The following is a 25,605-nucleotide window of genomic DNA, read 5'->3' on the forward strand; positions in this document are numbered from 1 at the left end:
GTGTATCATTCCTGTGATTTGCAAGTGTTTTTACTGTAGCATTTTGGAATAACATGATGGCAAAATCGTATTAAATGGTGATTTCCAAACTGTTAAAAAATCTTTAGTTTTGGAGAATGTTTTTACTATCTTAAAATCTAAAGATTCAGATGCTTTTCACTAAATAAAACTTTTATATATTGCATGTGTTGTCTGTGGGTATTTTGTGGACAGTAGAAGCTTGTTTGTAGTTTAACATTTTAGCTTTACTCAACCCAAGACTTCTTCAGTTCAGTGGTGTTCCTGTCAGGTCATATAGGTAAGGTTGCTAGGGCAACCATGGTCGTTAACACCTCTTAGTGTGTTCAAGGAGGTGGAAGACCCAACTCCTTTTGTGGGGGGAGGGGGGACTTCTAAACTTTACTTTTATATTTAATGGTAAGTAGCTCTTAATATGTTTATAAATATATATGTATATAGTACTCTATTTCCTTTGTATAATTTCCTTATATTTGATGCATTACATTCAGTTACTAATGGACTAAAGACAAATAACATTCATCTCAAATTGCAGTATGTTACATTAATGTTTGGTTTGGTCCATGTGTAAGCTATTCAGGGTCACCAAAGGTTCAAATATTTTTGCATTTATTCAAAACATCATGTTGTCTTGTCTAAATTAGTTTGCTCCATTTTAATATAATAATGGCGCTGTCAAATCTGCACAGATTAAACAAGTGGTAGCAGAAGACCAAGAAGATGATGACATGTTTATGGCAGGAAATGTTCTGAAGTCTGTTTAAATATGTGCATTTAATTGTGTTTATGATGGTTGTGGTGGAAGCAGCGATAGTAGTGAGGAAGATTGATCAGAATTAATGAATCAATATGTATTAAAAAAGCAATATATATTTGCCTTCATGTTATCCCAAAATGCTACAGTAAAACACTTGCAAATCACAGGAATGATACACAAATCAAATTATCAAACCAGTCCACCATATTCTTGAAATACACTTCCTAGTGTATTTTATAGAGCTCCAAAAAGTGAATATAAGGAACCGAATCGTCATGTATCAGGATTTTGACAACTTCTTATTCCAAAATGCTACAGTAAAATACTTGTGTCATGCAAATGATACACTTTGACTTATAATTTCTACAGTTAAAATATTTGAAAAGCAATTTATGAGCATTTTATATCTATTTAAGGTTCAGAACATCAAATCATAGCATTTCAATCTCTGCCCCTAGATTTCCTCCTGCGTCGTTTCCCAAAGCGCTACCGTAATACCGCGTGTATGCGCGTAAATGAGCTTTCAGTGTCGATAGCGCGACCGAGCTGTTGCGAAGTGCAGACGGCGTGACAGCAGTTACTGCGCTCGACCTGACAAAGTAAGACAATTGCAAATCTAAATGAAATTATTAAATGTGAATTTTTAAATTAGCATGCATGCCTGGAACATTTAAATGCAAATGTAGGATTACACTGCGCATTACATTTTTCATTTGGGGGCTGAAATGCTTCCAAATCTGAGGGAAAAGTCTTGAGAAGTGATGTGCTTACATAGAGAGACTCCGTATATCTTTGACGTGACAGGAGTAAGGGCCTGCAGTTTGTCCTGGACCGTGGTACCAAAAGGATCGATATTTGTTTCGAAAACTTTACCTAAGTGAAAACTAAAGATGACAAATACAAAACCGAACTGTAAATCCCGTGGCGTGCCGCAGATTTAGTTTGCAGCATTACCGAATGGTCTACGCTTAAAACAGCGCAGGGACGGACGAAGACAGCGAGGTAAGCGCTTACTGCAAAATAACAGAGACTAAAATGTTTATGTAAAATTGTCGAATATTATCAAGAACGTGGGTGCAAATGCGTAACTTCTATAATGCTTTGTTCTTATGCTGACAAAAGGTGTATTCACAGTAACACCTTCACATGGTGCCGCACATGAAAAGTTAATTCGGTATAGGCCTAAATTCGCCATTTTGAACAAATTGGTTAGAATAATTTAATTTCTTTCGTGATAAAGCAATACATTTTGGTGTGATTTGACTGTTTAACAGCCTTGTTGAATTCGCAGTATGGCAATTATTTGCACAAGTATCGTCGACCGATATGTGCGTGATTAATGTAACATTTAGTGCGTTAGTTCGGCCACAGGCCGATGGCTGTTAAAACCTATTTTGTATTTTCATCTAATATCGCGGTCTGTTAGTAAAATGCCAGTCAGTTAAAATAACCTGGTCGTGTCCTTGTTTTCTATCTGAGGAGCTGTGCTCCATTTCGGCCTTTTAATCTTTATTATAGGCTACGTGATGTAAATTTTTCTAATCACAGTGTAGCATATATAACTATTTTGTGGTACACTGAAGTCTATGTACGAGCGCGCGCGCGCGCGTGTGTGTGTGTGTGTGTAGATGATGGCTCATGTGTGTGTGATTAAAACTTTGTGAGACTCAAAGACTAAAACTAGTCAGCCGTGTAGTCCTCTGAAATGAAGTAGACTAAATGAATGTCATTTGATATGCTGGTCTGACTAATTAACCGGGCTATCATTTCACGCACAAAACAATGACAACAGTCTCATTTATGTGTTTTTATGCGAAGCGCCTACTTCACAGCTTGAGAACCGCGTCCCAAGCGGCTAGTTGATTCTTATTGTCATGCATGTCTAATCTGTTTTCCCATATGAAAAGCAGATTAATGCTACAGTTGTCTCCTTAATGTAGCTTATCAATAAACTAATTCACAAGTGTGAATTTAGCAAACGTTAACAAGACGCATTACTGCATATTCAGAATCGGCGCATCATGGCAAGTGTGATTTATATTTCTTCTTAAACGGAATCTCACCATATTGTTACACGGCGTCGTTTATGACACGGCACTCGTAATATTTCTCTCTACTCTTTTGTTTTCTAGAAGAGGGTTAAAAATTGACATTTTCTCTTCTGATACAAGTGTGTGGTTCCTTCAACAGTATCTATTAGCATGCAAGCAGACAGTTTTATATAGTGTTCAAAAGTAGACCTTTATTATTTCCCAGATATTTATTTGGGCTTTTAAACACATCTTCTAAACACAAAACCTGCAGAACATAACCTTCTGGTTATTGTTCTTGGAAAAAGTCTTTTCTGAGGTCTTGAATTCTACTTACAGTTTTTGAAGGAGTTTTGAGAACTACATTTCAGCAGGTTGTCATCTCTGCTTGGAGAGGCTTTAGATCTTACACATCCTTTCTTTCAGTGATGCCTGTAGATATCTGCTCTGCTGTAGATTATGATGGACTAGATCAGGTGTGGCTGAAATAATAGCTAAAAACAAATAATAGCTACTCCCTTAATGAAAATGCCCCGAACATTTTGGATAGCTTTGAACACGTTCATGATTAGTAGTTTAAATTTCATATGAAATATTTAAATGCGATTGTGATTTTTATGTCTGTATACAGAAGTGAATTTCCCCTGTTACCAGTTCTCCTTCCTCTCCACACAGAGGTCTCATGAATGCTTGTATTAAGGTTCTAGCAAATTTTCTGACGAATTATTTGTTGTTAGGACCATTGCAACAATAATATTTACCAATTTTGGGTGTGGGCCATTTTTCACCCAGGAGAAACACGGACTTGAAATAGGAGGAAATATTCTTGACTTGAAATCGCTCAGAGTACCCATTCTCAAAACTGGCTACAGGTTTCATTCAAATGCAAATGAAATGCTTTGTCCTTGATCATGACTCAGCACAGGACTGGGTATCTAGACCACGTAGCGACTGCTGTGTACTCCCAAAATGTAAATTGGGTAAATACTTCACAGGTTCCTTTTGTACATTAAATTGGCCTAAATTGCTGTGTCCTTCAACACAGACCTGAAGTTAGAGCTCAGTGTGTCAGTCTGGCGGACTTGAGTAGAGTCAAAAACACGATCATATTATTTTCTTTGTTTTTCAATATCCCACTAGTATACACAGACTGTCTGACTTGATTTGTACGACGCCGGTGAAATACACAAAGTAAAGGCTCATACAACAAGGCAGGATTTATTGGTGGAGATTAACGTGAAAAGGATGGCCATGAATATTATGATTGTATATCGACATATTTGCTTAAATATTCGTATTTTATCACAACGTTTATTTTGAAAATTGTAAGGCTAGCTAGGCCTAACTTGTCCGTACCTAACGCAGCCACCCAGTAACAATAACCAGTTTGCTAAATATTTGAACTATATTAGCTACTATTCATTTGTGCAGATAAAACCTCTTCCAAATTCTTGCTGAATATATGCTGTTTTGTGTAGTTAATCGCACAGCAGCACTTTGATATTTGAGATGTTTTTTGTTTTCTCTGTATTCAAATAAACGTTCACGATGTCACTCAGTCCGTGTCACATTACTCGCCCCCGCGTGTGCTCGTGTCCGCTTAGAATGACTGTGCACGAGTGTGTTCTCTGATCATACACTGGTAGGAATATGAAATATAAGATTTTTAAACATACGGTTTAGGCTACGTGCAAGTAACATTGTTACATCGTTTCTAATATATTTTGCAAATAACCGTTCACATTCCATTGTATGTCTTGTCTGCAAATGTTACTTAGTGGCTGTGTTAAGAACAAAGTAGGCATAGCAGTATTCAGTTTTCCAAATAAACGTGATGAAATAAATGCAAAGATTTAATTATCTGCGTTATATAAATGAACGTTAACGGATAAAGGTCTATGTATACCAACGCGAGTCATTTTACGTTGAATGACGTCGCTAGTAAAAGGCATACAAGACATGTTTTAAAAAGGACCTATTAGCCCATTTTGGTTTTCCCTTTCTTTTAATGTGTTTTGCACCTTGTGTATATAGACGACAAAACCCAGAGTGACCAACTCTTGTCCCAAATGAACCATTTTTCTCAGTTGTGTGGAAGACCTCGCCGGAGTTTCAGCCATGTTCTTTGTAACAAGATGAGCGCTTCCTGTTCACAGACAGCAGTGACTCGCCCTCAACGCGCAGCAGCGTCTGCAGGTCTGGAGGTTCTGTGGCCACGTCGTGAAGACGCTCACAATCGTCTGCGTTATGAAGGAAATTTACCCGAAGAGGATAGCAGAGGGATATTCTGGTTTTATATCGACAGGTATGTTCAAATATTCGTATTTTATTATAACGCTTATCTGGAAAACTGTTAAGATGGCTAGAGAGGACTCATTTGTTCGTAGCTAACACAGCCACCCAGTAACGTTAACCAGTTTGCTAACTATATTAGCTTTTCATTTGTGCACATGAAACCTCTTCCGAATTCTTGCTGAATGAAGGTTATTTTGTGTAGATAATCGCACAACAGCACTTTGATATTTTACTCGCACCGTCGTGTCTGCTTAGTCGCGCGAGGCTGTAGGGTGTGCTGTTGTCCAAAATGGTGCTCGCGCGCTCCAGTGTGTTTGGATCATGGCGATGTGAAATATCACATTTAGTTTTAGGCTACACGTAAATAGCGTTTAAAAATAACACACAATTTTAGTTGTGTGGTCATGTCGTGAAGACGTTCACATCTTTCTGCGTTGTGAAGGAAATCTTTGCTTTTATTTATTTCCTACGCAAGGGGCACTTGCAGCTTTGTGTGACGCTACCAAAGACGGACTCGGCGAGTCTGTAAGTATTTGTGGATTTGTGAAGTTTAAAGTAAACAAGGTTTTCTAGCTACTAGTGTTGCGCGACTTCGGCTAACGGATCTTGGTGTGCTACAGTGGTTCTGTTTATCAGCAACTGGCCTCGTTTTCATTAAAAGTTCAGACGTGATCAAAATGTCGAACAGTGTTCGAGTCGAGGTGCACTTGTGGTGACAAACTCCAGGTTAATTATGCAAGCGCAAATCCCCTGTTGCGGGTCGGTAAACGGCTTGGAAACCACTAGACAGAAAAGTAGTGCGTGAAAATTAGTCGTGCTTAAAAGGTCCATCAGAGGAGGGTTCTCCTGCAGACGAATGATGATTATCATTTAAACTCTTTATTGACTCATGATTTATTCTAGTTGATAACAGCGTGGTTTTGCATCATTTTCAAGCGGACGAGACGTGTAGTGGCGGAACAGCTCTGGGCGTTGGTCAAGCCGAGCAGACGTTAGGCGGAATATACAACGCAGTTACGATATCGTGTGTTTTATTTTATTCATCTTGCTTTACAGTTTGTGAATTTTAAGCTGGTTAGTGTAGCTTTTTGGAAATGTAACGAGAGAAGAGCTTATAGAAGTGAAAACACGATCGCACCCCTAATATACACGTGAGAGTGAGGGAGACGTGTGTAATTTGAAACGAGCGCCCTGAGCCCTTCATCCAAGAGGCGGGGTTAATGGTGATACTTCAACCAGCCACTAGAGGGCGCCAGACAATTGCAAATGGTGGCTTCACTTTTCACCCGCTGTCGTCCAGTGCACTTAAGTCTTTGACGCAACTGCCATTTTTTTATTTGAACAAAGAATAGACTGACGTTTCTGCTGTAATGGTCGTTTACGTTTTTAAGTCAGAACAGTTTTGTGTCTAAGCAATTAGGGAGATGTACCACTCAAGAATTGCTATAAACTACTTGTATTCGATTGGTCGACCAGCAAACTTATTAACATTTCTGAACCCTTGACTTTTCACACCCCTGCACTGCGTGTAGCACAACCTTTCTCAATGAACTCATGACTGTAACTTGATATTTGTTTAGAGTCCTTCCGTTTTCATGCAAAAACCGTGTTGCGTTGTAGAACCGTAGTGGGGATTCTCAATGCTTTGAACGGCTACCCTCGGTTCGGCGGCCGACTGGTATCGCTTCTCGGCCTTTTGGCTAAGATCAAGTGTAGTATCTGTTCTTATCAGTTTAATATCTGATACGTCCCCTACCCGGGGACCATATATTAAATTGATTTTTGGAACAGGGAGATGGAATAGGGGCTTGCTCCGTCCACTCCACGCATCGACCCGGTATTGCAGTACCTCCGGGAACGGTGCACTTCCCCCCCTTTATTCTGTAAAGAAAAGTTATCAATCTTACTTCTTAATGACGCTTTTATAACCTTTATTTTAGGTTAAGTTCCGTGTCGTTTTCTGTGTCAACGGTGCAAACTGGTGCAGTATATCACATCCTTTAAATGTTTTTAAAATAGTCGCTCCAATTAGGAAATTCTCTCGGCGACTGCATCACTTCCCGTTTTCTCCACTTTCCCTGTATTTCTGTTACCTCCAGATAATAACTGACTTTCCCTCTGGGATTAATCAAGTTATATCTATCTATCTATCTGTCTGTCTCTGTCTGTCTGTCTATCTATCTATCTATCTTATTCTCACTTGTCTTCTGGCCACTGAGGGTAAAGCGGGAGGAGTTGAGCGCGTCAATTCACTAACCAAAAGCAAAGGGCAGCGCGCGTTCTGTTCCGGAAGTGCTTGGTCCATTTGCTTTCGATATTCAAGCATCATGAAAAGCCTTTGAAAGCTTCATTTCTCCACACCGTTTAGTAATACATCACTCTGCCACATTGGACCGTTGTGAATTTGGCTCCCTTAAGATTTTGCTGTATATCAAACCATTAATAACGTCTCAAACGTCCTATGGGCTAATGCATATTCCGGAGCAGTGCATCATGGGAAACGTCTTCTCGGTTTTGTTTACAGTCGCCTCAGCCCGCCCTCCGTGTCGTGATGAATATTCGAATCCGTGCGATGTGATTGGTAGTCTACAGTGAATCCGTGCGATGTGATTGGTAGTCTACAGTCAGAGTCCCGGTCGACCGTAGACTCTGGTCCAATCGCAAGATTTAATGGTCTACGCTGCATTTCTGTAGACTCGACTCCAAAATTCGGACTCCTAAGCGAAGAAAAAAACAATGAAATAACAGACGTGTTAAAGCAGTATGTGGTTATATATGTTTTTGTTCACTTTTATTTTCGACTGTGTTGAGTTGTTTAATGACAGGAGAACTTGCCCTTCCAGTGAATAGCGTGGCTTTTGTTGATCTGGTCCCTGTGTAGACCAGGAACTCATACTTACCTGGCAGGGGAGATACCATGATCAAGAAGGTGGTTCACCCAGGGCGAGGCTCAGCCATTGCACTCCGGTTGTGCTGACCCCTGCGAATTCCCCAAATGTGGGAATCTCGACTGCATAATTTCTGGTAGTGGGGGACTGCGTTCGCGCTCTCCCCTGATTTACTCTGGTTAAAAGTAGAACTGTCCTTGTTTGTTGCTTGAGTCTGTGGACACCATGTGGGATTTCAATGAGTTGAGATTTAAGGAAGGTATTCATTAAAATTCATTCGTATCCCCATACATTTGCATGCCACATTTTGTACATAACTATCAAATGCAATAGTGTGCAAAATGTAAAACAGTTGAAATATTTCAAGTTTATAACTAGAGTACAGAATGTGGATGCCACAGCAGCGCCATCTAGCACAAATCAAATATGACAGGGAATAATATTATATACAAAAATATCACATGCAGTATGACAACATAAATTATTAGATTACCTCACTAATTGTAATTGTTTAATTTAATACCCCTCTGTATGCCTCCATTACTAGCTCAGAGCAGAAACCTGCCGGGGAAAATTATCAAATTTGGCACCAACATTGACCTCTCTGATCCCAAAAGTTAACAGTTTTTCTAGAAGCTTCCATATGATTGTCTTGCTGCCCTCTGATTTTGTGCCAGATGCATTAAGACTGTTGTACATCCCCTGTGCTTTTATTTTGTAAAGACTTTATCTTGCATCAAAAATAGGATTATGTGTGAAACGACACAACTTGGTATCTTTATTACCATATGTAGACAATAAAGTGATTTTGTAATATGTTTGTCAACTCTTGGCTTTGTGTGTGCAGGTGGAAACCTCAGCTCCAGGAGCTACAGAAGTTGCCAGCATTCATGCGTGTGTCCTCTAGTGGCAATATGCTGAGTCACGTAGGCCATACCATCCTGGGCATGAACAGTGTGCAGCTCTACATGAAGGTCCCAGGCAGTCGCACACCAGATCTGCACCCTCAGTGTAACCCTCACTAAATCACTATTATGGTTGTATTAATATGGAATCTGCCTAAATGTGTTACTCTGGCAGGCCATCAGCAATTTTTGTGATTTAAATCGGTGTAAGGTTAAACTGCATTTACCGCTTTCAGTCTTGGATGATTTAAGATGAACATTTCAGAAGATTATTTTGATTCTAAATATTCTGTAAGTCTGTACATGGGCTTCCATATTTTAAGGCAAAAAAAGATATTTGGTATAAAATGTGCGTAGATTGTCGGGTGTTTGAGGTTTGCACCAGTTGAAACAAGCCCGTTTAACCATACCTTCCTGATCTCATCCAGGCATGGGGTGGACTACCTAACTGGCTCATGGTGGCCTGTGTTGGAGGATCTGTACTGCTCCAATATCCCAGTGTACTGCTTCATCCAGAGCCCTGGAGACTTGGTGTGGATCAATGCAGGCACAGTGCACTTGGTGCAGGCTGTGGGCTAGTGCAATAATATTGCATGGAATATGGGACCGCTTAATGATAATTACCTGCCAAGTGGCAAAATGCTGAATGGGGAGGGGTGGGGGATTCTGTCCATAAGAAGTTCACACTGACACAGCCATATCCAGTATACACACGGTATTAAATGAGGACGAATCTAGCTTCAATACTGTCTGAATTCAATCCATATTGAAATGCTGGTTTTTCTGCAGTGTTTTGTATTTATGATGTGTTTTCAGCATACCAGAATCAGTTTGATCTGGAAAGGTTTGAATGGAATGAGGTGAAGAAAGTGAAGTCCATCGTTCCGATGATCCACGTGTCCTGGAACATGGCTCGCACAGTCAAAATTTCTGACCCCACCGCTTACAAGATGATTGAGTACAACTACCTGAGGTAATGCCAGGAGCACAGAGGCGCTGTTATTGCTATATAAAGACTGTACACATTCAAATAGAGTCCTTGCCTTCCACAAATATGTTCAGTGTTGGCGTTTGAAATATTTTAAGCAGTTTGAAGGATTTTAGCAGAAGTGTACTGTAGTGTAAATGGTAACTGCCTTCTCTCTCTTGTCTTGCACTCAGGCACTGTCTCCTGCAGTCTATGAAACGCATTCAGATTCTGCGAGACCAACTTGTGGCAGAAGGGAAGATGATCTCCTACCAGAGCAGAGTGAAAGATGAGCCAGCATACTATTGTAATGAGTGTGATGTGAGTGCTCCAGAGAACCCTGCTCATCACGTTACATCCCTCACTGCCTGGCCTGGTCTGTCCAAGCCACTTCATCCAAGCTCATGCAGAACCTTCACAACAGTCCTGTGAAAATGTCCATCATTTGACTTGGCAAACGTATATTGCAGGCATATGGTCTTGTTTGTGCATGTTTCCCCATTGTGAAGGTGGAGGTCTTCAACCTGCTGTTTGTGACGAGTGAGAACGGAAGCAAAAAGATGTACGTGGTGCATTGTGAGGACTGTGCCAGAGAGCGCAACCCCAACTTCTCTAACATAGTGGTGCTAGAACAATACCGCGTAGAGGACCTGATGAACATCTATGACTCCTTCAGCTTGGTGAGGACATGCATGTGAATACACATCCACACATTCAGTAAGGCAGTCTTACATTCACTCTTAGGAGTCTCATCATATGTACAGTCACACATAGTGCTCACACTCTGAGATGCGTAAGATGTATTACATAATTGAGACACGGCATATGTGTAAAAAAAAAAAAAAAAAAAAAAAAAAAAAGACTCCCAGTTTACTCCCAGCAACCCAACATACCGACCTCTGATTGGCCTTGAGAGACTTACAATGAAAGGCAGTTTGTGCTGTCATAGTACTGGCAGTTAAACATGGCATCTGTTTTTTTTTTTTTTTTTTTCCTCCTCCATTTTCTTACTTTTGCATCATTCCATTTCTTTGGGGTACTAGGGGGGTCATGATTCTCTAAATCCTCGATTCGATTTCATTTCCGATTTTAGGGTCTTTGATTCGATTCTCGGTTTTCTTTTTATTATTTTTTTTTTTTTACAGCAGAGGCCTACACCAGTTTTGGATAAGTCTAAATTTACAATATCTTATTTCAAAAGTTGGGTTTGATATAAGTGATACAAGTGATCTGTAATACACCACATTAGGCACTAATGGTTAAATTTAAATAATTTAATTAAGATAAATGTATTATTAAAACAGCAATGTGCAACATAACAAAACAAATAATAAAACAAATACAGGAACATGTACAAAATAAGAGAACAAATAGAACCTTAAACTAAACTCTATCCTAAAAAATAAGACTTAAGACTTTTTCAGTCCCTGAGAATGACAACTGTCATTTTTTATGGCCTTAACAACATCAGGCCATAATTTTGGTGCTGTTGGTGTAGTGGGGGCTGTACTATAAAAGTCACCAAACAGTTCACTGAGTGTGGTTCTCTTTGCTGGGGGGCTGCCTTCACTGGATACTGCAGTTTCTGGGTCCTCTGCAGGGTTTTGGCTGGTCCCTTGTCCTGGGGCCTGAGTTTAAAAAGAATATACATTTATAAATGTATCAGTATTTCAACTAAAAGTTAAATTTGCATCACTATTAATAGTGGGCATTTCATCTCATGAATTTCAATTGGTCACACACCTGTGTGGGATGCTTTTGTAGGATTTTCTCAGACAGACTGTTGAATATCTCTTTCCAAGAGGGGTCATCCAGATGGGGTAAAGACTTGAACAGAGGGTCCAAGGCAGTGCTCTCATTCAGGAACTGTTGAAGACTGGGATTTGAATACCTCCCTCCAATGTTGGTTGCTATAGCCGATTTAACATCCTTCATAATCTGTGAATCTGTGCCACTGTGTTTCATTGCTGAGAGAATTGAGCAGGATCATAGACACAGTGGGCTGCTGTTCTGAGTTCAGTAGAGTTGTGATTGTTTTCATGGGCTTCAGAACCTCAACCACGTCCTCCAGAACAGTCACATCTTGATCAGAGAGTGTGATGAGATCTTTGGCATTAATTTTAACATCTTTTTCTGTCTGTGCAGAATAAACAGCAGCTTGTTGCTCCAAGTAGCGTGTAAGCATGTCATAGCTAGAGTTCCACCTTATAGTGTCATCATCTTTAATCAGCTTGTGAGGAGGAAGCTGGAGCATCTCTTGTTTGGCCTTTAAGACAGCTGCTGCAGTCGTGCTCTTATGAAAGGTGACCACTCTCCTGACTTTGCCCAAAAGACGAGAAATCTGGTTTACTCCCAACCCCCTTTGGGATACCAGGTTTACTGTGTGTGCAAAACACCCTATATGTGGTGACAATCCAGCTGCATTTGAGGCATTGACAATGTTTTTGGCAGTATCTGTGGTCACAGGTATGGTTATATTTTGTCTATCCAGTTTCCATTCTAATACTGCTTCCTGTAGCACTGCTGCCAAATTATCACAAATTATTCTCCTTTGTCTTTTTTTAGGGTTATCAGAGATGTCTATGGTTTCTATTATTCTTATTGCTCTGTATGGTTTTGCTTTTTAAGGAGATTAAAGATAAATTTGTCACATAAACTCTCCAACTGGGCTATATATGAATTATTTAATGACTATATAGCTCCACTTTTTTGTAGATTGTAGAATGCAGAGCAGAAGCAGTTTGTCTAAGAGACATATTTTTTATAGGAGAGCAAAAAGCCACTTTTGTAACTGAAAATAGCAGCAAAATGAAATGCAAAGGCTTCTCATCGCTGCAGGTCGTGACCCCATTCGCCCTGACCTTTACCTGGTCTTGTGGTGGGGAGGGGGCATTCAAAGCTGTTTTTTTAAAGAATCTACACATTTAGTGGTGCTTGAATTTGTTTTAAACATCATTTATGTGAGAATACAGTTACAATGCCAACCGAGGCATAGTTTCGGTTATACAGAATTTATCTGCAGTTGGTTGTCACAAACCAAAAATTGAGAAGGTTTTTTTTTTTTTTTTTTTTTTTTACTATTATTCACATCAAACTGTAAATATTGCCATTTTACTGGAATGAGGTTAAGTGTGAATCGAATTACCCATTCGATTGATAGTCATTTCCTTTTCATTTCTAGTCTTCGGAAATCAATTATTTCATATATAATGAAAATGTTGGTTACAATTATGATATAGAAGGTGCCGAGTTCTCTTTGAACTACTCTTTCATTTCTAAAGAAAAATCTATTTTTCCTGTTGCAATATATCATTTCTTCTTTTCGTGGTCATTTATTTAAAATCTGCACTGTTTTAGCGAGTTCACACAGTAAGCAAACTGAGCCAGCCATGTCTTAAATACTTTGTGAATTTGTGTGACTATGACCATTAATATTAAATGCTTTTGATAAACATGGACCTGTAGCTGATCTATTAAATTAACTCTATGGAGTTGTCCTTTCCTTCTAGTAACCATAATAAAAGTGATTATTTTTAAACCATTTATCAACTCAAATCAGGTATAACTTTTTTTTTCTTTAGAGGAACCACAGAAACACCAGTGCCTTGCTGAGTTTACAAACCAAACCTAGCCCACACATCAGTTAGCAGTTAATAACAGCAGTTATTAATAACACTGCAGCTTATCACTAGATATTTACAAACACATTTAGATAATTTTAGATGTTGGAAGAATGAGAGGGACCTGAATCATTTTACCCAAATTCAAGCTCCCATGGTGAATACAAACCAGTATTAACGAGCTGAAAAGAAATGAAATCACAGAATCCAAAGGGTGCAAAGTTGGCTCTGGTAAATCGTGAGGTCATGTCAGGCTCTGTGATGAAATGTGAAGTTACATTGGGCCGGGGATTTGGAGAATATACTTTTTAGGACGAATTAAGTTGGCTATTTTATGGTTTAGAGGCCGTATAGGAACTCTGACCTTATTTTCAATCTCTAAGCCTTGATATTTGAGCCCTGTGTTTTTTAAGAGATTCAAAGAGGACTAGTGTGCATGAATATGATCACCCCTACTGCGCTACTGCGGTCACTCCATCTGCACTTCGCCAAAGCTCGCTCGCGCTATCTACACTGAAAGCTCATTTACGACCATAGAGAGAGTGAAATGCTATAAATTAATGTTCTGTACTTATCTAAATATGTTCATATTTTGCTTTTTAGTTATTTTTACTGTGGAAATTTTAAGTCATAAGATACCAAACTCAAATAAGAAGTTGTCAAAATCCTGTTAAATGGCGATTTGGTTGCTTTTATTCACTATTTGGGTCTCTATAAAACACACAAATGAAATTATCAAATTACTCCACCATATTCTTGAAGTCCTAGTGTATCATTCCTGTGATTTGCAAGTGTTTTTACTGTAGCATTTTGGAATAACATGATGGCAAAATCGTATTAAATGGTGATTTCCAAACTGTTAAAAAATCTTTAGTTTTGGAGAATGTTTTTACTATCTTAAAATCTAAAGATTCAGATGCTTTTCACTAAATAAAACTTTTATATATTGCATGTGTTGTCTGTGGGTATTTTGTGGACAGTAGAAGCTTGTTTGTAGTTTAACATTTTAGCTTTACTCAACCCAAGACTTCTTCAGTTCAGTGGTGTTCCTGTCAGGTCATATAGGTAAGGTTGCTAGGGCAACCATGGTCGTTAACACCTCTTAGTGTGTTCAAGGAGGTGGAAGACCCAACTCCTTTTGTGGGGGGAGGGGGGACTTCTAAACTTTACTTTTATATTTAATGGTAAGTAGCTCTTAATATGTTTATAAATATATATGTATATAGTACTCTATTTCCTTTGTATAATTTCCTTATATTTGATGCATTACATTCAGTTACTAATGGACTAAAGACAAATAACATTCATCTCAAATTGCAGTATGTTACATTAATGTTTGGTTTGGTCCATGTGTAAGCTATTCAGGGTCACCAAAGGTTCAAATATTTTTGCATTTATTCAAAACATCATGTTGTCTTGTCTAAATTAGTTTGCTCCATTTTAATATAATAATGGCGCTGTCAAATCTGCACAGATTAAACAAGTGGTAGCAGAAGACCAAGAAGATGATGACATGTTTATGGCAGGAAATGTTCTGAAGTCTGTTTAAATATGTGCATTTAATTGTGTTTATGATGGTTGTGGTGGAAGCAGCGATAGTAGTGAGGAAGATTGATCAGAATTAATGAATCAATATGTATTAAAAAAGCAATATATATTTGCCTTCATGTTATCCCAAAATGCTACAGTAAAACACTTGCAAATCACAGGAATGATACACAAATCAAATTATCAAACCAGTCCACCATATTCTTGAAATACACTTCCTAGTGTATTTTATAGAGCTCCAAAAAGTGAATATAAGGAACCGAATCGTCATGTATCAGGATTTTGACAACTTCTTATTCCAAAATGCTACAGTAAAATACTTGAGTCATGCAAATGATACACTTTGACTTATAATTTCTACAGTTAAAATATTTGAAAAGCAATTTATGAGCATTTTATATCTATTTAAGGTTCAGAACATCAAATCATAGCATTTCAATCTCTGCCCCTAGATTTCCTCCTGCGTCGTTTCCCAAAGCGCTACCGTAATACCGCGTGTATGCGCGTAAATGAGCTTTCAGTGTCGATAGCGCGACCGAGCTGTTGCGAAGTGCAGACGGCGTGACAGCAGTTACTGCGCTCGACCTGACAAAGTAAGACAATTGCAAATCTAAATGAAATTATTAAATGTGAATTTTTAAATTAGCATGCATGCCTGGAACATTTAAATGCAAATGTAGGATTACACTGCGCATTACATTTTTCATTTGGGGGCTGAAATGCTTCCAAATCTGAGGGAAAAGTCTTGAGAAGTGATGTGCTTACATAGAGAGACTCCGTATATCTTTGACGTGACAGGAGTAAGGGCCTGCAGTTTGTCCTGGACCGTGGTACCAAAAGGATCGATATTTGTTTCGAAAACTTTACCTAAGTGAAAACTAAAGATGACAAATACAAAACCGAACTGTAAATCCCGTGGCGTGCCGCAGATTTAGTTTGCAGCATTACCGAATGGTCTACGCTTAAAACAGCGCAGGGACGGACGAAGACAGCGAGGTAAGCGCTTACTGCAAAATAACAGAGACTAAAATGTTTATGTAAAATTGTCGAATATTATCAAGAACGTGGGTGCAAATGCGTAACTTCTATAATGCTTTGTTCTTATGCTGACAAAAGGTGTATTCACAGTAACACCTTCACATGGTGCCGCACATGAAAAGTTAATTCGGTATAGGCCTAAATTCGCCATTTTGAACAAATTGGTTAGAATAATTTAATTTCTTTCGTGATAAAGCAATACATTTTGGTGTGATTTGACTGTTTAACAGCCTTGTTGAATTCGCAGTATGGCAATTATTTGCACAAGTATCGTCGACCGATATGTGCGTGATTAATGTAACATTTAGTGCGTTAGTTCGGCCACAGGCCGATGGCTGTTAAAACCTATTTTGTATTTTCATCTAATATCGCGGTCTGTTAGTAAAATGCCAGTCAGTTAAAATAACCTGGTCGTGTCCTTGTTTTCTATCTGAGGAGCTGTGCTCCATTTCGGCCTTTTAATCTTTATTATATGTAACGGGGTGTCAAGCCCCGTTTTGTGGGGGTAGTAGCAGCAACCTCACCTTGGACGACGGGAGAGCGGAAGGATCTGGGTCCCCACCCTCCAGTACAATTAGCCTCAGTGCTTATTTGTTTAAGTATGGGTAGCCTGCCCTGTTCTACACTATGGCTTCTAACTTCCCCAATAAATAGATGTAAGGTGAGCCACTGCCTGAAATGGTGAGGTGGGCTTCGGTAGACCCTGACACGGTGGCGGCCCGAAGGATTGGTGTTAACCACACTGTGAATGGCTACAGGTTTGTTAACCCCCCTTTCCCCCTCCCTAGATCAGGACAGGACAGGTGAGACGCCCCCACTCCAAGGTAGGTATATCAGTAACACAGTAAATACCCTGTTGGGCATCCAACACATACACACAATATAACTCAAACAGTGACTATACTTAAACAACTATAATTTGAACAATTATTAACATAGTTTATTCATTTAAAACATATATAAATCTGGGTGTTCCTCTGGAATTAAATGAAACAAATGACAACAACAGCAGTAAATAATCCACAATATTATTTCTGCACTCCCACTCTGGGTGTATTTGGCAGTCCACAGTTTGAGAGAAAGAGTCTACGAACGGTCACGTGGATCTCAGTCTCTGATCACAGTCTCTGATCACGAGGCAAAATACTCTTTCTTAACGTAGCCTCATAAATAAAATACCCAGGAAAGACAAACAAATACAAAATAAATCACTTCCCTTCAACTGAGGAGGCGAACTGCTGAGAGGATGTCGTCTGGATGGCAGGGTACACGGCAACAGTCTGACACGGAGAAACAGTCTCTGAAGACCAGGAACACGCTGAGTCTCTGTGTGGCGCTTCCCCACTGCAGCCGGACGGCAGACGCGGCCGCAATCCCTCGCGTTGTGCGTGAACACGGCTCCCACTCAACCTGCAGCTAACGCCAGCCCAAACGCGCGCACACGGACACGCAGGAAAGTGCACAAAAAACAAACCAGCAGCCTTCCCCCGCGGCAACGCCGTATCCTCCGCCACATGCACGTTGCAGAAAAGGCCTCACGCACTCTTCTTGCTACACAAAGGTGGGCACGTCCGCCATTTCGTGCGCTACGCAACAGCTGAATTTTCCCCGAGACCAGTCCTGACTCAATACGCACCGGAGTCTAGTTTAAAGAGCCCTCAGACCTGCTCGTCTCACTCTGAACGCTGGTGCTCACAAATACAGACTTTCTCTCGTTTGAAAACACATAAATACTCGTTTGTTCTCTCTATATGGCTGGAGAGCACGCATACACGTTTACTGCTCTTAACCCACCGTTCGCTTTCGATTTCCTTGACCCGCCCCCAAAGCGATACTGGGACCTCACATTCATCTTCGGACAATACTTTTAACCCTTGCATGCCCCGGTACACACAGTACATTGTTGGAGATTGCAGAAAAGTAACTAAAGCATCATAAATATTTGTGTACTCCACATTCCCCCCTGCTAAACCCTGCCATACCAGCGACCATCCTCCAGCAGGCCTCATCTCTGAAATACAAACAAAACAGATAGATGTGAACAATAGTTACACTTCAGGTGTGGAAGCCATAACTTCAAACATTTTTTTTTTTTTTTTACATTCAAACAACAAACTCGTTTTCTTCAACCAAGGATATCGTACATTTAACATCATTTATTTCAAAACATAATCGTTCCTGTACCTCCAAGGAAGCATGCCCCTGCCCTGCCTGTCTGAGCGCCTCAACGTGCCAACATGGTCACTCCCTGTATCTGACTCATCAGCATCTTCAGATCCCCCTTCTGTCCCTGTATCTGCATCTACATCCCCAGCTGAATGGTGTCCCTCTAGTGCTACTCCCTGATCCCTTTCTGCGTAAGTGTCAGGTGTTTGCCTAGTTCCTGGTATGTAAATAACATCGGCGTGATCTGAATCGGAATGTTCAGAATCCCTATGCTTATGGTCAGGTAGGGTTCTTTTAGTGGGAGACTGGAATGTGCAGTGCCTGAGTTGATCCCTATGAACGACTTTAGTGGGCCCTCCCTTTTCAGGCTGTATGGTAAACACTGGTGTATCTGTGTGATTTTGCTTCAAGACAATGTATGGCTGTGCTTCCCATTTATCCTGTATCTTATTTCTGCCCCTAGGTTTGTGGTTCCTCAGGAGCACCCGGTCACCGGGTCTAACAAGGGCACCATAAGACCTACGATCGTAGGCTCTCTTTCGCCTTTTAGAGGCTCCCTGTGTGGCCGCTCTTGCAACCTCTACAGCAGTCCTCATCCGCTCATGGTGATCCTTTACCCAGTCATCCAGATTGTCAATGTCACTATTTTCTAAATCCTTTCCTCCAAGCACATCCAAGGGCAACCTTGCATCTCTGCCAAACATGAGGTAGAAAGGCGAATAACCCGTGGAGGAATGGACATGACTGTTATATGCCATTACTAATTCGGGAAGATGTTCTTTCCAATCCCTCTTCTTTTCCGGAGGCAAGGTCCGTAACATGTCGTGCATCGTCCGGTTGAATCTCTCGCACTGAGAGTTCCCTTGTGGATGATACGGGCTTGTACGGCTCTTCGCTATACCATAAACGCCACAAATTTCCTTGATTACGCTGGACTCAAAATTCCGTCCCTGGTCTGAGTGTAATCGAGCAGGGCAGCCATAATGAACAAACCAGTGCTTCAGGAGGGCTTTAGCTGTTGTGTGGGCTGTTTGGTTCTTGGTTGGTACTGCAATGGTAAATCTGGTGAACATATCTGTGAGCACCAACACATTCTCATAACCACCTTTGGATCTCTCCAGCAGGGTGTAATCCATTGCAAGCACTTCCAGTGGAACACTGACTTTACTACACGTCATGGGTGCACGAATCCTTGGAAATACGTCCTTCGCCAGTGCACATCTCCTGCACTGTGTGATCCAGCTCTGGACGTCCGAAGTCATGGTTGGCCAGTAGTAACTCTGTCTCATCATTTGCAGGGTACTCCTCTCACCGAAGTGCCCGCCATGTTCGTGATGACTTTCGTAAACCCTTCTTTGCAATGACTCTGGTACAATCAATTGCCATACATCCTCTCCATCTCTTGGGTGGCATATACAACGAAACAACACCCCTTGGCGCAGTCTCAACCTGTCAAACTGTCTACACAGTTTCTTCTGTTTCAAGCTCATAGCGCGTTGTTCAGTAGGGCTAGGCTTCTTCTCACTCAGCACAGCACCATAGATTAGTTGGATGACAGGGTCTTCTCTTTGCAGTTCTTCGATCTCACTCCAGCTATATCCACAGGCCCCCCTCTTAACTGAAGCTTTAACGGCAGCCTGTACAGCGGACTCATTCCTCATCCCCTCTGTGGCAGGCCATAAACATGCACGCACTTCCTCTGTCTTAATCTGTATGAAGTCTTTGTCCACATCAGTCACTTCAGGCTCTTCTTGGGAAGGAATCCTTGACAGGGCATCGGCGTTGGTGTTTTGTCTCCCTGGTTTATAGTGAACATCAAAATCATACTCTGCCAACTGAGCTACCCATCTCTGCTCGACAGCCCCCAAATTGGCCGTCCCCAAATATCGTAGTGGATTGTGATCTGTGACGACAGTGAACTTTGTGAACATCAGGTAGTCCCTGAACTTCTCCGTTATGGCCCACTTAAGTGCTAGCAACTCTAATTTGAATGCACTATAGTTTTTGTCATTCTTTTCTGACCCCCGTAGGCCCCGGCTTGCGTAGGCTATTACCCGCTCTGTCCCCCCCTGCTTTTGGCTAAGCACAGCCCCTATGCCCTGTAGACTCCCATCAGTGGTAAGTGTGAAAGGTAGTGTTAAGTCTGGGTAGGCAAGCACTGGTGGAGACATTAGGCACTGCTTGAGACTATCAAATGCTCTCTGGCATTCCCCACTCCAGGTGATTGGTCCAGGAGCTCTCTCCCTGGCCTTCACTCCTCCCAACAAGTCATACAATGGCCTGGCTAAATGTGAAAAATTGGGTACGAAGCGTCTATAATAGCCCATGAACCCTAGCACCTGTCTCACTTCCTTCACTGTCCTTGGAGTAGGCCATGTGTGCAGGGCCCTGACCTTTTCATCATCTACTTGGACTCCTTCGGCAGAAATCACATGCCCCAGGAACTTCACTTCTGAGCGGAAGAGGAAGCACTTGCTAGGTTTCAGCTTCAACCCATGGTGCCTTAGACGAGTGAGTACAAGTTCTAGTCGCTCACAGTGACTTTCAAAGTCCTTTGAAAAAATGATGATGTCATCAAGGTACACCAGCAATGTGTCAAAAGCAAGGTCACCCAGCACCACCCCCATAAGTCGTTGGAAAGTGGCTGGGGCATTGCAGAGGCCAAACGGCATACGACACCACTCAAAGAGCCCAAATGGTGTTGTAACAGCAGTCTTCTCTCTGTCTTCCTCACAAACTGCCACCTGGAAATATCCTGCTGTCAGATCCAGTGTCGAGAACAGCTGAGCATTTCCTAGGGCGTCGAGTGACTCCTCCACTCGTGGAAGGGGGTATGCGTCTTTACATGTGACCAAATTCAGCCTTCTATAATCACAACAGAATCGTACTGTCCCGTCCTTTTTGACAACTATAACTGCGGGGGATGCCCATGGACTGGAACTCTCTCTCAGGACCCCCTGGTCAACAAGGCTTTGCACATGTTTCTTAAATTCCTGGAACACGTGAGGTGGGACCCGCCGGTGCCTCTGTTTAACGGGTGGGGCATCACCTGTGGGAATACTATGCGTCACAGCCGTAGTATAACCGTAGTCGTGGTCACCTTTCGAGAACACATCCTTGTACTTCTCAAGCAAGTTTAAAAGTTCCTTATACTGCAATGGAGTAAGGGCATCGGAGTTCACCTGGACTGGAATAGGCATGTGATTTGCATCACACTCCTGGGGGTGACTGTCACCCTGTTCAACCACCTTTACATGTACAGCCCCGTTGCTCTCCTCAAGCTCCACCATTCGTCTTGGTAGCACCTCCTGTGGTTTATGTACTGATGCCACCATGGCCCTGGGTTTTAATCTTATGGGCCTCTCACTCGAGTTCAACACTCTCACAGGCACTCTGCCCCCTTCTGTCTTGGCTAACACGTTTGCGACCATAAGCCCCTTCGGAATACCTGCTCTAGGTGTAGGCTCCACCAATACTTGGCACTTTACCTTGGGTGGCACTCTGCAGCGGCCTTCTAGTACCTTCTCACTAAAGGGTGGAATAGTAACTGCACCTCTTCCAGCCACTCTAACAAAGCCAATCTTGCCACCAGGGCCAATAATCTGCGATTCTTTCTCAACTCTGGCGAGCACATGTCGTACACTCGCCTCCCCCGTGTGTCGGCTGTGCTTATCCATCGGCTTTAATCCACCTCCTGTAATGAAAAGGTCTCGAAGTCCACTTATCACATTCATTCCAATGATGCCAGAGAGCCCCTTCATGTCTGCTACATCTGGACTGGTGTCTGTTAGCACAAACACACACTTCCCATAAAGCGTCCTCCCCATGCACTCAATGTCTGCCTCCAGGCATCCAAGAACAGGTATGTCTAACCCATTTGCGGCGGTAAGCTTTACCCAGCTAGCTGATGACAGCATCAGTTCCTCTCCTTCAAAATATCGTTTGAAGTGAGACTCTGTTATTGTAGTAACCTCTGATCCAGTGTCTAAGAGGCAGTTTGTCTTCACACCAGCTATCTTAACTTCAATGGTTAAGCAGTCCCCAAATGCATTTTCTCTAAGCGTGCTAGGCACTTTCTGTGAGACTGTCTTACCTGTCCTACTCCAGACTACTGAAGAGTCTTGACTGTTCTGTCTAACTTGCGGGCTCCTGACCGCAGCTTCACCTGTTGCTTCCCCCTGTTTAGGTTGGGCAGCATGATTTTTTACTTCTTCGCTACGGGGGCAGTAACGACTGGTATGGCCTGGCTCTCTGCATGTATAGCAAACATACCTTCCTTCGCTATCTTTCAGAGGCAGCTTCCTTGGCCTCTTTTGCTGAAGCTTTGCTTTCTCTTGGCTGTGAACAACTTCGTACAACTCTTCCTGACGTGCAGCTATCTTTTCTATAGCCTCATGTAGCATCTCAAGAGTTAGTGTTGGGGAAGCACCTGCAGTTGCAGCAGCAGCATTCACAACGCCTCTAGAACGGGAGCTACTCCTTGTGCCACTTGATGCTGGCACCTCCTCCTCCTCAGACCAGGTAATAGCGGCTTGCATCAGTTGGGCAAAAGTTAAATCTTCCTCGTCCTTTACCCTCCTTTTCATCTCACGCCTCAAGAAGTCATCCCTTAAGCCCAGTACCAGTTGTTCTTTGAGCACAGCATCAGCATCAGGTACACGCTTGGAATCCCTACTGAGGACTCGACTAAGCTTCTCTTGCAGATCGTATGCGTAAGAGCGGATAGTCTCACCAGGCATCTGTATCCGATCATAGAACTCCTTCAGTCTTGTGCCTATAGGCACCTTGTCCCCATAAGCTCTCAAAAGGGTGGAGAATATTTCATCAACACTCTCCTCCTCTCCTTTCAGCATAAACTTCACTGTCATTTTGGCTTCATCCTTTAATTGCTGCCTGACTAGTTCAATACAATCCTCATCTGTAACCTTCATGACTTTAAATGCAGACTTCATCGCTGCCACCCATTCCTCAATGCTCATGTCACCTGGCTTTGTCAAGCTCCCACTAAACTCTGGCAGCTTGCGATCCCGAGGGATATACACAGCAGTTGGACTCCTCTGGGCAGCAGCTTGCTGATCTATAACAGCCTTGGCCAGGGAGAGTGCCTCTCTCTGCTCCTCTCTAGCTTGCTGCAAAGCTCCAGACTGCTCAGCCAGCCTTCGCTGCATCTCCTCAAACTCTCTCTTTAACTGTTCAAGCTCAGCCATCTTAAGATTGACAGATCTGTAACCAACAGCTGCAGCCTACTTGAAATGCACCTACTGACTATCCTGTTCGTGACGCCAATTGTAACGGGGTGTCAAGCCCCGTTTTGTGGGGGTAGTAGCAGCAACCTCACCTTGGACGACGGGAGAGCGGAAGGATCTGGGTCCCCACCCTCCAGTACAATTAGCCTCAGTGCTTATTTGTTTAAGTATGGGTAGCCTGCCCTGTTCTACACTATGGCTTCTAACTTCCCCAATAAATAGATGTAAGGTGAGCCACTGCCTGAAATGGTGAGGTGGGCTTCGGTAGACCCTGACACGGTGGCGGCCCGAAGGATTGGTGTTAACCACACTGTGAATGGCTACAGGTTTGTTAACCCCCCTTTCCCCCTCCCTAGATCAGGACAGGACAGGTGAGACGCCCCCACTCCAAGGTAGGTATATCAGTAACACAGTAAATACCCTGTTGGGCATCCAACACATACACACAATATAACTCAAACAGTGACTATACTTAAACAACTATAATTTGAACAATTATTAACATAGTTTATTCATTTAAAACATATATAAATCTGGGTGTTCCTCTGGAATTAAATGAAACAAATGACAACAACAGCAGTAAATAATCCACAATATTATTTCTGCACTCCCACTCTGGGTGTATTTGGCAGTCCACAGTTTGAGAGAAAGAGTCTACGAACGGTCACGTGGATCTCAGTCTCTGATCACAGTCTCTGATCACGAGGCAAAATACTCTTTCTTAACGTAGCCTCATAAATAAAATACCCAGGAAAGACAAACAAATACAAAATAAATCACTTCCCTTCAACTGAGGAGGCGAACTGCTGAGAGGATGTCGTCTGGATGGCAGGGTACACGGCAACAGTCTGACACGGAGAAACAGTCTCTGAAGACCAGGAACACGCTGAGTCTCTGTGTGGCGCTTCCCCACTGCAGCCGGACGGCAGACGCGGCCGCAATCCCTCGCGTTGTGCGTGAACACGGCTCCCACTCAACCTGCAGCTAACGCCAGCCCAAACGCGCGCACACGGACACGCAGGAAAGTGCACAAAAAACAAACCAGCAGCCTTCCCCCGCGGCAACGCCGTATCCTCCGCCACATGCACGTTGCAGAAAAGGCCTCACGCACTCTTCTTGCTACACAAAGGTGGGCACGTCCGCCATTTCGTGCGCTACGCAACAGCTGAATTTTCCCCGAGACCAGTCCTGACTCAATACGCACCGGAGTCTAGTTTAAAGAGCCCTCAGACCTGCTCGTCTCACTCTGAACGCTGGTGCTCACAAATACAGACTTTCTCTCGTTTGAAAACACATAAATACTCGTTTGTTCTCTCTATATGGCTGGAGAGCACGCATACACGTTTACTGCTCTTAACCCACCGTTCGCTTTCGATTTCCTTGACCCGCCCCCAAAGCGATACTGGGACCTCACATTCATCTTCGGACAATACTTTTAACCCTTGCATGCCCCGGTACACACAGTACATTGTTGGAGATTGCAGAAAAGTAACTAAAGCATCATAAATATTTGTGTACTCCACATATAGGCTACGTGATGTAAATTTTTCTAATCACAGTGTAGCATATATAACTATTTTGTGGTACACTGAAGTCTATGTACGAGCGCGCGCGCGCGCGTGTGTGTGTGTGTGTGTGTGTAGATGATGGCTCATGTGTGTGTGATTAAAACTTTGTGAGACTCAAAGACTAAAACTAGTCAGCCGTGTAGTCCTCTGAAATGAAGTAGACTAAATGAATGTCATTTGATATGCTGGTCTGACTAACTAACCGGGCTATCATTTCACGCACAAAACAATGACAACAGTCTCATTTATGTGTTTTTATGCGAAGCGCCTACTTCACAGCTTGAGAACCGCGTCCCAAGCGGCTAGTTGATTCTTATTGTCATGCATGTCCAATCTGTTTTCCCATATGAAAAGCAGATTAATGCTACAGTTGTCTCCTTAATGTAGCTTATCAATAAACTAATTCACAAGTGTGAATTTAGCAAACGTTAACAAGACGCATTACTGCATATTCAGAATCGGCGCATCATGGCAAGTGTGATTTATATTTCTTCTTAAACGGAATCTCACCATATTGTTACACGGCGTCGTTTATGACACGGCACTCGTAATATTTCTC

At 42.1% G+C, this 25,605-nt stretch overlaps 3 protein-coding genes and 2 non-coding genes across 31 annotated transcripts in view; all 5 read left to right on the forward strand.

Annotated features, from left to right (window-relative positions):
• kdm6ba (lysine (K)-specific demethylase 6B, a) overlaps positions 1 to 9,849 on the forward strand; it is a 102,563-nt gene extending 92,714 nt beyond the window's left edge. For 23 of the 25 annotated variants that reach the window (XR_013124450.1, XR_013124461.1, XR_013124462.1 and 20 more), the window contains 4 exons: positions 4,962 to 5,110; positions 8,836 to 8,999; positions 9,322 to 9,424; positions 9,710 to 9,849. Coding sequence is in view for 2 of the 25 variants with exons in the window: in XM_076987401.1 (XP_076843516.1) it covers positions 4,962 to 5,110; positions 8,836 to 8,999; positions 9,322 to 9,341 (333 nt within the window). In the remaining 23 variants the exon portion in view is untranslated. Of the gene's footprint in view, positions 1 to 4,961; positions 5,111 to 5,575; positions 5,626 to 8,835; positions 9,000 to 9,321 lie in introns of those variants that run through there. The other 2 variants (XM_076987401.1, XM_076987403.1) reach the window with 2 other exon arrangements.
• LOC143488673 (U2 spliceosomal RNA) lies at positions 6,781 to 6,971 on the forward strand. Its single transcript, XR_013124492.1, has one exon. It is a non-coding gene; the product is annotated as a U2 spliceosomal RNA (small nuclear RNA).
• Positions 7,993 to 8,156, forward strand: LOC143488677 (U1 spliceosomal RNA). The gene has a single exon (XR_013124496.1). It is a non-coding gene; the product is annotated as a U1 spliceosomal RNA (small nuclear RNA).
• On the forward strand, positions 9,734 to 14,328 carry LOC143488601 (lysine-specific demethylase 6B-like). The gene is made up of 4 exons (XM_076987409.1): positions 9,734 to 9,866; positions 10,055 to 10,181; positions 10,370 to 10,540; positions 11,625 to 14,328. The coding sequence occupies exons 1-4, from the start codon at positions 9,781 to 9,783 to the stop codon at positions 11,682 to 11,684; spliced, it is 444 nt and encodes a 147-aa protein (XP_076843524.1). The 5' UTR covers positions 9,734 to 9,780; the 3' UTR covers positions 11,685 to 14,328.
• A 1,314-nt stretch (positions 14,329 to 15,642) lies between these two features.
• LOC143488630 (lysine-specific demethylase 6B-like) overlaps positions 15,643 to 25,605 on the forward strand; it is a 30,246-nt gene continuing 20,283 nt past the window's right edge. For 2 of the 3 annotated variants that reach the window (XM_076987460.1, XM_076987461.1), the window contains exon 1: positions 15,645 to 16,024. The gene's annotated coding sequence lies outside the window, so the exon portion shown is untranslated. Of the gene's footprint in view, positions 16,025 to 25,605 lie in introns of all 3 variants that reach the window. The other variant, XM_076987459.1, reaches the window with a different exon arrangement.

The sequence above is a fragment of the Brachyhypopomus gauderio genome, unplaced genomic scaffold (genome assembly GCF_052324685.1).
Source record: "Brachyhypopomus gauderio isolate BG-103 unplaced genomic scaffold, BGAUD_0.2 sc52, whole genome shotgun sequence".
In the NCBI taxonomy this organism is placed as follows: domain Eukaryota; kingdom Metazoa; phylum Chordata; class Actinopteri; order Gymnotiformes; family Hypopomidae; genus Brachyhypopomus; species Brachyhypopomus gauderio.